This window comes from Rhizopus delemar, genomic scaffold (genome assembly GCF_000149305.1).
Source record: "Rhizopus delemar RA 99-880 supercont3.9 genomic scaffold, whole genome shotgun sequence".
NCBI lineage: Eukaryota > Fungi > Mucoromycota > Mucoromycetes > Mucorales > Rhizopodaceae > Rhizopus > Rhizopus delemar.
Genome location: NW_027137835.1, coordinates 1 through 13,254, shown reverse-complemented (window position 1 = coordinate 13,254; position 13,254 = coordinate 1). Strand labels below are relative to the sequence as shown.

At 35.6% G+C, this 13,254-nt stretch overlaps 5 protein-coding genes across 5 annotated transcripts; 4 read left to right on the top strand and 1 right to left on the bottom strand.

The window, feature by feature from the left end:
• Positions 1-107: 107 nt before the first annotated feature.
• Positions 108-1,344, top strand: RO3G_11102 (uncharacterized protein; the record flags this gene model as incomplete). Its single annotated transcript, XM_067665686.1, has 3 exons — positions 108-814; positions 904-1,010; positions 1,169-1,344. The coding sequence occupies 3 exons, from the start codon at positions 108-110 to the stop codon at positions 1,342-1,344; spliced, it is 990 nt and encodes a 329-aa protein (XP_067521787.1).
• A 1,718-nt stretch (positions 1,345-3,062) lies between these two features.
• Positions 3,063-4,158, top strand: RO3G_11101 (uncharacterized protein; the record flags this gene model as incomplete). The annotated part of the gene is made up of 4 exons (XM_067665685.1): positions 3,063-3,109; positions 3,163-3,409; positions 3,466-3,618; positions 3,667-4,158. 4 exons carry the CDS (start codon positions 3,063-3,065, stop codon positions 4,156-4,158), a joined length of 939 nt encoding a protein of 312 aa, XP_067521786.1.
• A 216-nt stretch (positions 4,159-4,374) lies between these two features.
• On the top strand, positions 4,375-6,094 carry RO3G_11100 (tubulin gamma chain; the record flags this gene model as incomplete). Its single annotated transcript, XM_067665684.1, has 7 exons — positions 4,375-4,423; positions 4,480-4,592; positions 4,665-4,718; positions 4,779-4,961; positions 5,020-5,469; positions 5,519-6,007; positions 6,059-6,094. 7 exons carry the CDS (start codon positions 4,375-4,377, stop codon positions 6,092-6,094), a joined length of 1,374 nt encoding a protein of 457 aa, XP_067521785.1.
• Positions 6,095-6,792: 698 nt separating this feature from the next.
• Positions 6,793-11,027, top strand: RO3G_11099 (uncharacterized protein; the record flags this gene model as incomplete). The annotated part of the gene is made up of 16 exons (XM_067665683.1): positions 6,793-6,888; positions 6,944-7,057; positions 7,111-7,183; positions 7,311-7,348; positions 7,529-7,625; positions 7,822-7,844; positions 7,908-8,015; positions 8,075-8,269; positions 8,337-8,423; positions 8,488-8,835; positions 8,897-8,945; positions 9,013-9,503; positions 9,563-9,818; positions 9,874-10,562; positions 10,631-10,766; positions 10,825-11,027. 16 exons carry the CDS (start codon positions 6,793-6,795, stop codon positions 11,025-11,027), a joined length of 3,003 nt encoding a protein of 1,000 aa, XP_067521784.1.
• A 1,024-nt stretch (positions 11,028-12,051) lies between these two features.
• RO3G_11098 (uncharacterized protein) lies at positions 12,052-12,424 on the bottom strand (the record flags this gene model as incomplete). Its single annotated transcript, XM_067665682.1, has 2 exons — positions 12,052-12,063; positions 12,242-12,424. The coding sequence occupies 2 exons, from the start codon at positions 12,422-12,424 to the stop codon at positions 12,052-12,054; spliced, it is 195 nt and encodes a 64-aa protein (XP_067521783.1).
• Positions 12,425-13,254: the final 830 nt, after the last annotated feature.

Genomic DNA, 13,254 nt, shown 5'->3' with positions numbered 1-13,254 from the left:
TTAACATTTGTTTGAAAAAAAAAAGGTTACTCGCTCAGTGGATGATGTTGCTTTTTTACATCCTGTTAAAGTAGGAGATATTGTAAGGTGAACACGTAAAAACCAACATGCAAGGCGAGCTAACCTATAAAAAGGTATCTATTCAAGCTTCAGTAAACAAGTCATGGAAAACATCCATGGAAGTAGGAGTGAAGGTAGAAGCCGAGTCACCCATAACCAACGAGCGATTCTTTGTTGCTCATGCTTATCTAACATTTGTTGCCCTATCTCCACGACCCACGGCGAAAACACATGTAGGAAGGGTCCTATCTGAATATCAGCCTATCAGAGTACCTGAACTTGTTCCAACATCATCCATGGAAATCAATCGATTTGAAATGGCTGAAAAGAGAAGACAGGCCAGATTTAGACAAAAGAAGGTAGACTATCAAGAGATTAGGAATCGAATGAGAGAGTGGTCACAAGGGTTGAGAACAATGGCTGATGAGATAGCACCCATCAAAGAACATCCCAGTTACTCTGTTGTTGAACATGCTTCACCAGATATGCAAAACACCCAAGAGGAAGGATTAGAAGAGGAGGATGCGATTGTGGTGCACAAGCTAGAAAGACGGTTTTCTCAAGACCCACGTATGGTGCAGCAGATCAAAGAGAAGCTGATGGATGCTACATTTGCAGAAGTGGTAGAGTTGGTGATGCCTCAACACGCAAATACGCTTTCTATTACTTTTGGTGGACAAATCATGGCTTGGATGGAGCTTTGTGCTCGTGTGAGTGCAAATCGTTTGGCTAAAGCTTATTTGTTAACAGCAAGGTAAGGTTTTGGTGTTCGTGTGTGAAGAGGCCATGTACAAATAGGATTGAACCCTTTTTCTAATCCACTGAAAACAATAGTATCGATAGCTTGAATTTCATAGCAAGCTCTGGTGTAGGAGATGTGGTAACTATAAGGTCAGTTGTATCAAGATCATTCAACTCTTCTATGGAGGTTTATGTAAGCGTAGAAGCAGGTAAATTTATATTTGAAAAATAGTCAAAGTTTTATCATTAACGTATTTAGAAAATTTATCAACGGGAGAAACGAAATTTACAAATGATGGATTCTTTACAATAAGTAAAAAAGGAACAAAGAAAGATTAAGTATGATTTATATTAACATATCTTTTAGCTGCTGTCGATCAAGAGAATATTCCTGTAGTGATACCAAGAATTATTCCGCAAACAAAAGCCGAAGTGATTTTATACGAAGGTGGCCATGATAGACGTTTAAAGCGTTTGCATCAACGTCAGGAACTGATTAATTTAGTGAAAAATTCTTCTTCTAAGGCATCTACCAAATCATAGAGTATTGTGTAACTTCAATAAAGTACAGTTATCTGCCATCCAGATGTTTACGCATTAAATAATATAACTTTGTTAATCGAATGCCTTTTGGGATACTATTTACAATCATCTCCTCTTTTTATAGGTCGGAAAACCCTAATCGAATACCCTCAAGAAATGCAACACAGAAATTTTATTACTTGGACATAAGGAGAGACACGGGAATAATATGTAGACGCACTACATCGCCGGCCGTTTCTTCTCTCTCTCGTAACCTTCCCATACCATCTAAGTGTTTCTCATCGCCTAATAACGCTTCCCCTCCTCCACCTAAGGCTGCTAACCCTAAACGCAATAATTCTCAACCTAGCCTGAGTGCTATTACCAGGCAATTTTCTTCATCAGTTGAACCAACAAGCTTAAAACTTATCCATGTTCCTGTTCTACACCGCCTCCTTCTATAACAATTGCGCTCTAGCCTTTGCAGATTACACGTCAACAGCCGTCAAACTCTGGATATTCATTGTTTGGATAGAAACTCAGTCAGCTTCCTTATTCACATTGGTTTTGAACCCGAGCTTCGTTCACAATTGAGCAAATTCTGTGACGATTTCAATCCTTTAGGTTCTTTGATCATTCAAGACCCTACTCTCGTCAATGAGCCCATTGACTGTAGAGTACAACATGTTCTATTCATTTTACAGAATTAGAAGGTGACTCGAAATGTCAACCTGATGTGAAGTATAACTAAACCTGATCAAACAGCCAAAAAAGAAAGACTATGTGGTGGTAAAATTCAAGCGCCCAGGCAGTTCAACAGATATGACCTTTTAAAGTTTTCTATTGAATTGCAGATTATGATAAACCGATCGGTTGAAGCTGATGTTGATTCTCCTGTTGTATTTGGCCTTTTAATGGTCTGCTTGGTCAACTTACAAAATGAATCTCAAAGCCTTCGTGGTATAAAGGATGATCTGATTGAAATAGTTTTACTTTTCAAGAAGTCTGTATGACTTTGATCTTTATAATTCTATTCCTTCTATATGTTAGCTCAGTGCACTTAAAAAGGAACAAATACATCATCACAAAATAGAAAAAAAAAAAAGAGAAAGAGCAAATATGAGTAGTGGTCAAGCCAGATAGCTGGTCATCACTAGCATCTGAGTAATCTGCTTTTCACTATAAAACTATACGATAGATTTTTCAGATGGTATCCCTTATAAGACAGCTTTGGACTTTATTGTGATCAAAATCAAAAGAGCGCTTTCGTTTGATTGAACATTTTCAAAAATTCCTTTTTTTTTTTTTTTTTTTACCACTATCTGCTGAAAATCCAGCATAGGTGACTCATTTTATGATAGAGCCAAAAATGAAGCTGGTAGTTGTGATCTGAGGAACAGATTTTGTGACTCAGATTGTTGATGTTGTAGTTGACTTGTCAACAAGTACTGTCGATTGAAAAGCAAGCAATAAAAAAAAACGTTATTTTAGAGTAAAGTATTTGTACAAGACATACTTTCAAATACAAATCATAATCATCCATCTTGCAATAAAATCAAGAGGGTTGGAACTCAATTCCCCTGTTTATCGCTTTTTAATTGGAATTTGCATCTGAGATTTTGACTCAGGATTTAGATGTGTCAGTATAGACTGCTTTTTTATTCCCTCAGATTTCTCTGTAAAAAAAAAAACCCAGTTGGATCATCTTTTTTCATTATTTTTTTTCAACAAAAAAAAACATGTCTTGTAAAACCGTACTTGCTTCAAAGGTCTCTGCTTCTTTCAGGTAAGATAGAAATTAACGGTAAATGAGAGTCTTGTTGATAAAAATATTTGTAGAAATCAAATCAAACAAGATATTAAGGAGCGTGATATCCACCCAAAATTGGTCGGTTTTTTGGCCAATGAAGATCCTGCTGCTATGAAATATGCAGAATGGACAGCAAAGACTTGCGCTGAAACAGGTGTCGACTTTGAACTTCGTAAAGTATCCAAGATGGACTTGGAAGAAAAGATTACCGAGGCCAACGAAGATAAGTCAGTTAACGGTATCATGGTATATTACCCTGTATTTGGTGGAAAGCAGGTAAATTAAACAAACAATAGAGAGAGAGAGAGAAAACAAACAATGTATTTTTTTAGGATTTGTATCTTCAAAGCTGTGTCAGTGAACTTAAAGATGTTGAAGGTCTTTGTCATAAATTTGTACATAATGTTTACCACAACGTTCGTTTTATGGATAAGGAAGAAACCATGAAGTGTATTATCCCCTGTACTCCTCTTGCTATTGTTAAGGTATGCGTCTTTTATACAAGTGTGCAATAAAATCTAATTCTATTATAGATTTTGGAATTCATTGGTGTTTATAACACTGTCATTCCATATGGCAACCGACTTTATGGTCGCACAATCGCTGTTATCAATCGTAGTGAAATTGTTGGTCGCCCTTTGGCTGCCATGCTTGCAAATGACGGTGCCAAGGTCTATTCAGTTGATGTGAACGGCATTCAATTATTTACAAGAGGAACAGGTATCCATTTGAAGGCCCACAAAGTTGAAGATATCGAAGCTACATTAGAAGAAGTTATCCCACAATGTGATGTTGTCATCACTGGTGTTCCTACACCCAACTATAAGCTTTCTAGCTCTTTATTGAAGGACGGTGTTGTTGCCATCAACTTTTCTTCCTTTGCCAACTTTGAAGAAGATGTGAAATCACACGCTTCTATTTTTGTTCCTTCTGTTGGTAAAGTGACTGTGGCCATGTTGGAGCGTAATTTACTCCGTTTATATGACTATCAAAACGATTTGACTGAAAAGAGCAAGCAACAATAATTTAGAATAGAAACTTGCTTGTTTCTTCCTTTTTTTTGTAAATAAAATAACCCTTTCTTTTTATACTTTATACATTGTTAAAGTCACATCCTAACATTTAAAATGGCGCTGAGTCTTTCTTTTTCTGCACACTTGCCGAAATAAACTTTTTTCATTGTTGCGCGCCCCTCTTTATTTTTTTATTTTTTTTCAAAAAGAAAAAGTAAACAATAAAACATGCCACGCGAAATCATCACACTTCAAGCTGGACAATGTGGCAATCAAAGTAAACACCAACTAAAAACAGGCATGCTTTATATGTTGTTTACATTCCATTTTTAGTTGGCAGTGAATTTTGGAAACAAATCTGTACTGAACACGGCATCAGTAAAGACGGTACTTTGGAAGATTTCGCGACGGAAGGAGGAGACAGAAAAGATGTCTTTTTCTATCAAGTAAATGAAAACTAAAAAAAAAAATCCCTTTCATGACATAAAAGTCATTAATTCAATAAAAAAATATAATAGGCAGACGATGAGCATTACATTCCTCGTGCATTGCTATTAGATCTTGAACCTAGAGTAAAAAAAAAAAAAAAAAAAGATTGAAATTAAAAAATGTATTAAACGAATAATGATTAGGTGATCAATAACATAAAAGCTTCACCTTTTGCTAATTTATACAACCCTGAAAATATATTTACCTCAAGTGAAGGAGGAGGAGCAGGAAATACATGGCCAAATGGTTATTTACAAGGAGAAAAAATGTGTGAGGATATAATGGACATGGTAGACAGAGAAGCAGACAACAGTGATTCACTAGAAGTAAGAACTTTTATCGAAAAGAAGAAGAGAGGAATTCCTTTATACTAAAGCAAAGTAGGGTTTTATGCTACTTCATTCTATAGCAGGTGGTACTGGATCTGGATTAGGATCGTTTCTATTGGAGGCATTAAACGACCGTTATCCAAAAAAATTGATACAAACGTACTCAGTATTTCCAAATTCTGAAGAAGTATCCGATACCGTCGTCCAACCTTATAACAGCATGCTTGCATTAAAACGATTAATTAACAGTGCTGACAGTGTTGTTGTATTGGATAATGCTGCCTTATCACGCATTGCTACTGATAGATTGCATATTCCGCAACCCACATTTGAGCAAACTAATCAACTTGTGTCTACCGTCATGTCTTCAAGTACAACAACACTTCGATATCCGGGATACATGAATAATGATCTTGTTGGTATTATTGCTTCATTGATACCTACTCCCAGATGTCACTTTTTGACAACCGCATATACACCATTTTCAAGCGAACAAGTAGAAAAAGTAAATTAGCTTTTATACGTATTTCTTGTTTTTAATTCATTCTTTATAGGCTAAATCTATTAGAAAAACAACAGTGTTAGATGTGATGAGAAGATTGTTACAACCAAAGAACAGAATGGTATCCACAGTACCATCCAAGCGCAGTTGCTATATTTCAGTGTTAAATATCATCCAAGGAGAAGTGGACCCAACAGATGTACATAAATCTTTATTACGTATACGTGAAAGAAGATTGGCGTCTTTTATACCTTGGGGTCCTGCTAGTATTCAGGTGGCATTATCAAAAAAGTCTCCATATGTTCAAACACCACACCGTGTCAGTGGGCTCATGTTGGCAAATCATACAAGTATAGCATCACTTTTCAAGCGTACAAGAGATCAATATGACAGATTAAGAAAAAGAAATGCTTTCTTGGAACAATATAGGAAGTTCTCTATCTTTGCTGATGATCTGGACGAATTTGATGATTCTAGGAACGTGGTTCAGGAGCTTATTGATGAATATGAAGCTTGCGAAACCCCGGAATATGTCAACTATGTAAGCCTTGTTAAGAATAAGTAGAAAAATGTAAATAACATGTTTGTATAGGGTATGAAGGATGCGTCGCCTATGGAGACAGTATAGCTGAAAAAAGCAGAATATTTATTTTTTTTATATTATTCAATCTTCAATAGCTTTTGTTTATGAAATAAATGGTGTGTAAGAAAGAGACGTGGTAATTTATACTCAAATGCCCAACAGATGCTGATAAAAATTGACAGTTTTATAAACAATTCAAATTGAGTTTTTTCGCGTTAGAGTACAAAAAGTCACGCTTCTTTCAATTTATTTCTCTCTTTCCTAAATATAAAAATGATTCCGGATAACGCGGTGCTCATCAAGCAGGGTGCAGAAGCTGTAATGTCTCTCCTTTTCACTTTCATATCATAAATATGTATTCACTGCTGAATAATAGAAAGTTCTCCAATTACCTACTTTCCTTTCTTTACCAGCCGGTTGCATTGCCAAAGAAAGATTCAAAAAAACGTATCGCCATCCTGAACTTGACCAACAACTTACTTCGAAAAGAGTGGTTCAAGAAGCTCGTAATTTACAGAAATGTAAAAAGGCTGGCATGGATACACCAACTGTTTACTTTGTGGATATTGCTCAGTCTACAATTTACATGGAAAATATTGTTGGCATAACAGTCAAGCAAAGACTTTTGGATAATCAAATGAACGACTATAAGGATGTCGATACTGGTTAGGAAAAAGGGAGAAGAAAGGAATGATGGAGTTATATTAACCTCTTGTTATGTGGCAGATTCATTAGCTCAAAAGATGGGTGAATCTTTGGCCAAAATGCACAGTTTAAACATTGTACACGGCGATCTGACTACATCCAATTTTATGCTTCGAGAAGAAAGTGATTCACTTGTAAACATTGAATAGAAAGTTACATATTATTACTAGAATATTAAGCTGACTATAGGTTGTCATTGATTTTGGATTAAGCTATATTTCTGTCTTGCAGGAAGATAAAGCAGTGGATTTATATGTTCTCGAACGCGCCTTTTCGAGTACTCATCCAAAAACAGAAGCATTGGTAAAGATAGATTGCCAAGTATTTTTCATGCAACAAACTAAAAAAAAATGTAGTTTGCCAAGATATTGAAGCATTATTCAGCTGCTTACAAACAATCTAAACCTGTCTTAACAAAACTTGGCGAAGGTAAAAAGAGACGAATTACATAAAAAGATATAATGTATCTAACGTTTTGTTCAGTGAGGTTACGAGGACGTAAAAGAAGCATGGTTGGTTAGATACAGGTCTTTTTTATACATATAGAATAAAATAGCAAGTGTAACAAGACTTGAGATTTTCATTTTAAAAGCAGTTTGTATTTCCCGTCAGTTTTGCCATTTTTGGTTATCCTTTTATTGTTTTTAATGAGCAAACGATTTCAGAATCTAAACAAGTATAGGAATGCGTTCCCAACAGTTGGTAAAAAAGAGGTGCCTATTCAGTTCCTTTTTATTTTTATACTGGTGTGTTAACAGAGACATATGTAAATAGGAATGGTATTCAGACATTTTAGTTGGCACCTCTTCCTCAGATGCATCAAATCTTATCCAAGTGAATCATCGCTGGGTTGCAGTTAAATGGGGTGGACGTAAGTTGAAAGGGCTACCATAGGTTGATAATGATCATTCATACTCAATAATTCGTATTAAAAGATGGTGGATCGATTGGGCTTTTGCCACTTAATAAACCAGGGAAGGGGTGTTCGGAAAATGCACGCGTCTTTCACGCCCATGGCTCTGCTTTATCAGATTGGTGCTTTTCTGATTTTGATGATTCTTTATTAGCCACTGGTGCTGAAGATAGTATGGTAGGATAAAGATGAAAAGAAGCATATCTACACAATAAATAATTGACTTGACTTCTTCATTAGATTAAGCTGTGGAAGATCGATGAAGGTCAAGATCCTAATTGTCAAATGTCTGTGAAAACACCTTCGAGAAGAGTCGATATGCTCAGGTTTCATCCCACTACTGATCAAGTAAGTTGGTCATGAAGCAAAAGGAGAAAAAAAATATTAATGCGATGAATACATATTAGATTATTACATCCCTGGGTAATGACGGTAAGCAGGTTTGCATATGGGACGTAGAGAAATCTACAAAAGCATTGGAAGTTTCAGGAACAAGCCCATTTCATTCATTCTCCTGGAAATCTGACGGATCATTATTGGCAACCTCTGGAAAAGCAGTAATCAACATCTGGGACCCTAGATCAAACAAAGATCCTGTCTCGGTAAGCTTTTTTTTTTTTATTTAACACAAAAGATTACTTTTTTGATTACGTTTATTTCTTTTGTCAGACTGGCCCAGGTCATTCAGGAATTAAGGGCTCAAAGCCTATCTGGCTTGGAAGTTCTAATTATATATTCAGCGTTGGTACAGACAAGGTTCGTAAAGGACGATAAAAAAAGAAAAAAAAAAAGATACAAATGATCTAACATTTCAAAACAGTTCCGCAGTCGTCAGTACGCACTGTGGGATAGTCGCGATTTATCTAAACCCTTGATTTCTAATGGGCTCGATACATCCACTGGCACTTTATTGCCTTTATTTGATGAAGATACTGAAACTATTTATTTGATCAGTAAAGGTGATTCTATTATTCGATCACTTCAAATATCCAACCTGTATACCGATCCTACTATGGAGCTCGTTACAGCTCATGGACCCAATGAAATCATATACGGTGGAGCTTTGCTACCAAAGCATTCTCTTGATGTCATGCATACAGAGATTGCTAGGGTCATGGCAATCTCTGGTAATTCTGTTATTCCGATATCCTACAATGTACCAAAAAAGGTAAACTTCAGCAATAAATTTACGCAATTTCATGCAATCATTATTGATATTTGCTATAAAGTCATATCTTGATTTTGATGCTAGTCTATTTCCTGACACTAAAGGGACAGGTAACTCATGATGAATTAGCGTACATAACAATATAAAGTTGACTAATTTTTTATATTAATAACAAAGTGCCATCTTTGAGCAGCTCAGAATGGTTAGAAGGAAAAACGGCCAATGTTGCAAAAGTATCTCTAGATCCAGCAAAGGTATCTCAATTAAAGAAACAGGAAGAACAGCAACCAAACGAGATATCTCAATCAAAAAATGAAACACCAGTTGCTGAAGCACCGACTGTAGGTCAAAGGAAAATTAATGAAGACAAAACAGTAGTTGATGAAGAAAAACAATCATTTTTGAAAAATGTGGAGGTCAAGGAGAATTTGAGCAAGCCCAGTGAATCCTCTGATGCTGTGGAATTTGAGCAAAGAGTTGAATCAACTACTGAAGCAATCAACTCCCCTGTTACTCCTTCAGTTACACATAAGACCTTGCCCAAATACGGATCCACAGGTATCTCAGCATACAAGTATATTTCTGGAAAAGTTTATCATCCTAGCACTCATTTTGATGACCTGAGAAGTCTCAGTATCAACAAAAGTGGCGACTGTGATTTAATTCAAGTAAAAAGGAGAAAAGCTTATAGACTAAATGTATATTAAAAGCTTATTTATTGTTGTAGACAAGTAACAAATTCATTGCTGTTCCTATTTCTGGACCTGGTGGTCGTGTGGGTATCATTAATGCCCAGAAGCCCGGTCGCCTTCCCACTCATATTCCTTGTGTGCTTTGTGGATCTGAAGTGACTAATTTCAAGTTTGATCCTTTCGACCATAATAGACTAGTAACTGTATCTCTTGATAACAAAATACGTGTATGGGATATTCCGGATGCTGGTATCGAAGAGGACTTGGAAGAACCACAACACATATTAGCAGGTAGGCGTACTTGAAAGGCACTTTCAAGCAAGATCTTAGTTTAATTTTCTTTTAGATATTTCTATGGACAAGCTACACTTACTTGAATTCCATCCTACTTCAAAGGATGTTCTTTTGACTGTATCACAAGATATAGATAATCCAACCATCCGTATCTGGGATCTGAAAGAGAAGATAGCAAAACTCAAGTTTGATGGCGTTCATAAAGGCACTATTTTCAGCAGCACCTGGAGTCTGGATGGTAGGCAACTTGTCACCACAAGCAAGGAGAAAGTCATCCGAATTTTAGATGCCAGAACAGGAAAGGTGCTTTCTGAAGGTCCATCTCACAACAGCCTGAGACCCTCATGTGCACGTTGGCTTGATAATTCTGGTGAACTTATTGCTAGCGTTGGTTTTGATATTGGGTCATCTCGCGAACTGTTACTCTATCGTAGCAGTGACTTGTCAAAGCCTATAGCAAGACAAATGATCGATATCTCTCCCAGCATAATGAGTATTCATTTCGATCAAGATTGTCGTATCTTGTATGCTGCTGGACGAGGAGACAGAACAATACACTGCTACGAAATAGAGAATGACACGTTTATTTCTTTACCCAAAATAGAAGCAGGATCTCTTCAGCAAGGCTTTGCTTTCTTGCCAAAGAAGGTCTGTAACGTGAAGGAAATTGAAATTGCCAAGTTTTATAGACTTACTTCAACCTCTATTGAACCTGTTGGGGTTCATGTGCCACGAGCTAGAGTAAGTCAAAAAAAAAAAAAGAATGATTATCATTCATCCTTTGCTAATCTCTTTTTCTTATCGCAAAGTCTGAATATTTTCAAGACGACATTTTTGTGCCAACATTAGATACGGACCATTATTCTCAAGAAGCATGTGATTGGTTTAATGGGAATGATAAAGAATTGAATGTTATTTCATTACAACCTAAAGACATGAAACCATGTAAGTACCTTTCGTATTGTTTTATGTATTTGGTTGTTCTAACATATGATGTCGGTAGTGTCTGTCGCCCCACCCCCTGCATCTCAAGCTAAAGCAAAAGCAAAGTTTGAAATGGGCAAAAAGTTTGTTAGCGAAGAAGAAAAAAGAAAGCAGCTTATGGATCGCATGTTTAGTACTGCAAAAGAAGTTGATGATGATGAAACACAGAAACCTGTTAAATCTGAAGAGGAAGAAGTCCTCGATGAAGAATGGGATGAGTAGATTGTCTTGTACTAACGTAACATCTTGCAATAAACGAAATTTTATAGTTTACAGTGATTCTTTTATTTGTTACATATAAGAGCCCTTATTTCATTTATTGCAAATACAATATCTTTCATAAATCTTTACTTGACTTCACGCACAATTTCTACGCTATTAGCAATCCATTCTAGCAAGCTTTTGGACTGAAGCTTTTGTTCTGCATTTACGTCATTCGTTTTATTGCTACTATGCTCCTGGTCGTCTGTATTGTCAACAGTATATGAATCATTTTCGCTAAAGACTTTTTGGATATACATGCCTGTATCTTCCCAAATTTTATCTAAAGAATCTTGGCAAGGATCGGAAAAATAAGTACTGTTTATTTTTTCTGGCTTGTTGGATCGCTGTTTAATTGAGCTTAGTTTGTTTGGTTCCTTTAGATCTGTAGGAGTGTTAAACTCTTGATATTTCAAATCGTTTTTGATATCCTCCATGTAATCATCTTCGTCAAAGTTGAAAATATTAATGTCTATACCATCATCTTCAAGTACATTGTGCATAATAAAATTATCATTGTATTCTACTATATATAAAAAAAGAAGATTTGCAGAATATTCCAATTGTCTGTTAAAAATTCACTTTACCTTCTTTTCCTTCAACCATGGCTATATCAACGCGTTTTCCCATATCTATGACATTAATTTAGTATATAATTATAACTGTTTTTTTTTATATATAGAACCTTTTACAAAAATTGATGTGGAATCTCCTCCTTTTGACGAGGATGCCAATTTTACTTCCGGAACATTGGTTGTGCCCTGACTTGATAATTGAGACCCTTGTTTTATCTTTTTAGAAGGATAATAAAATTCTGGCAATTGTTCTTCAGAAATTGGTCTTTTTTGCTTTCCTAATAAATTATCTTCCAAAGGTAGTACAATTGTACAACATGTGTGTGCACATCTAAATACATTAAAACAAAGCAAGGTATGAACATCTCTGTACAAACAATGGTCATAGTTACTCTTTTTTATTTTTGCATCTATGCTTGCATCTATAAGTTTATCGATTTAGTATCATTTATTGATTTAGAGGATTACTGCTTACGGTTCTGTAGACTTTATATGTTTCTTGGCTACATTTAATGTGTTTTTCATCTTTGCTTTAAAATGATTTTGGTTGTGGCTACTTTCTGCTACAAGATAGCTATTATTTTGCATACTACTGCATACATTGTTTCGAATTTCAGCTTCAACCGCGCTGCTTGTAGAGGCCTCAGCAAGGCTTTTCCACAATTGTGGATCAATATCATCATCAAATGCTTGCTCTTGCTCTATTTCTAACTCCTTATTTACTTCTTCTTTGTTTGCATTTACGTTGTCGTTAACCAACATATTGGATTGTGTAGAGACCATTATATATTTTCTCGGGTCGGCATTTGAGGCGACCTCCTTCATTATGTCTATTCCAACTGAAGAGATTATATATTAGACTTATTGCTCTTGTCAATTTCTTTATGGAATAATACCGTAATCTTCGCTTTGTAGATGACAGTAAACAGTCATATTTGGAGATGTAATTTTCACTGTCAATTCAATATTCTCGGCATTTTTTTGTAATTTCGATACCCTACATCATGCAAAGTTGAAATAATTTGTGATAAAGTAATCTTTTACTTACAAAACACGGCGGTAGCATACAAGCCTTCCTTCACTTGTTTCAACCCAGAAATGAGCATAATAGCCTTTATTTACCTTCCATTGACTAATTCTTTCACTAGCTAACCCGTATGTCACTTTCAAAATAAAGTCTTCACCCTTTATATACTTCTATAAACAAGTTTGGAATGAATGAGAAAGCTCTATTTTTCAATATATATATATATATATATGATTACATTTTCCACACTCAAATAGAAGTTTGGAATGGCAGCTAATGACCGTAATATCTTTTGATATTTACACTCTTCAAGTCAGAATATAACAGATATTGTAATTCATAATTTATACTTGCCTGCGTACCAAATGGAGGATTTCTATGTAGCACCTAAATAGCATTATTAGGAATCCTAGGATAAATTTGATTTTAAAAAGAACATGATACCGTTTCTATGCGACTAGGATCACACTCTCTTAATTGATCAAGAGTGATCAAATTCGATTCTGAAAGTGTTTTGACAAATTGAAGGCCAATCCACTAAATTGTCGAATACATATCGAGATCATACCACATTTAGCTTGATACT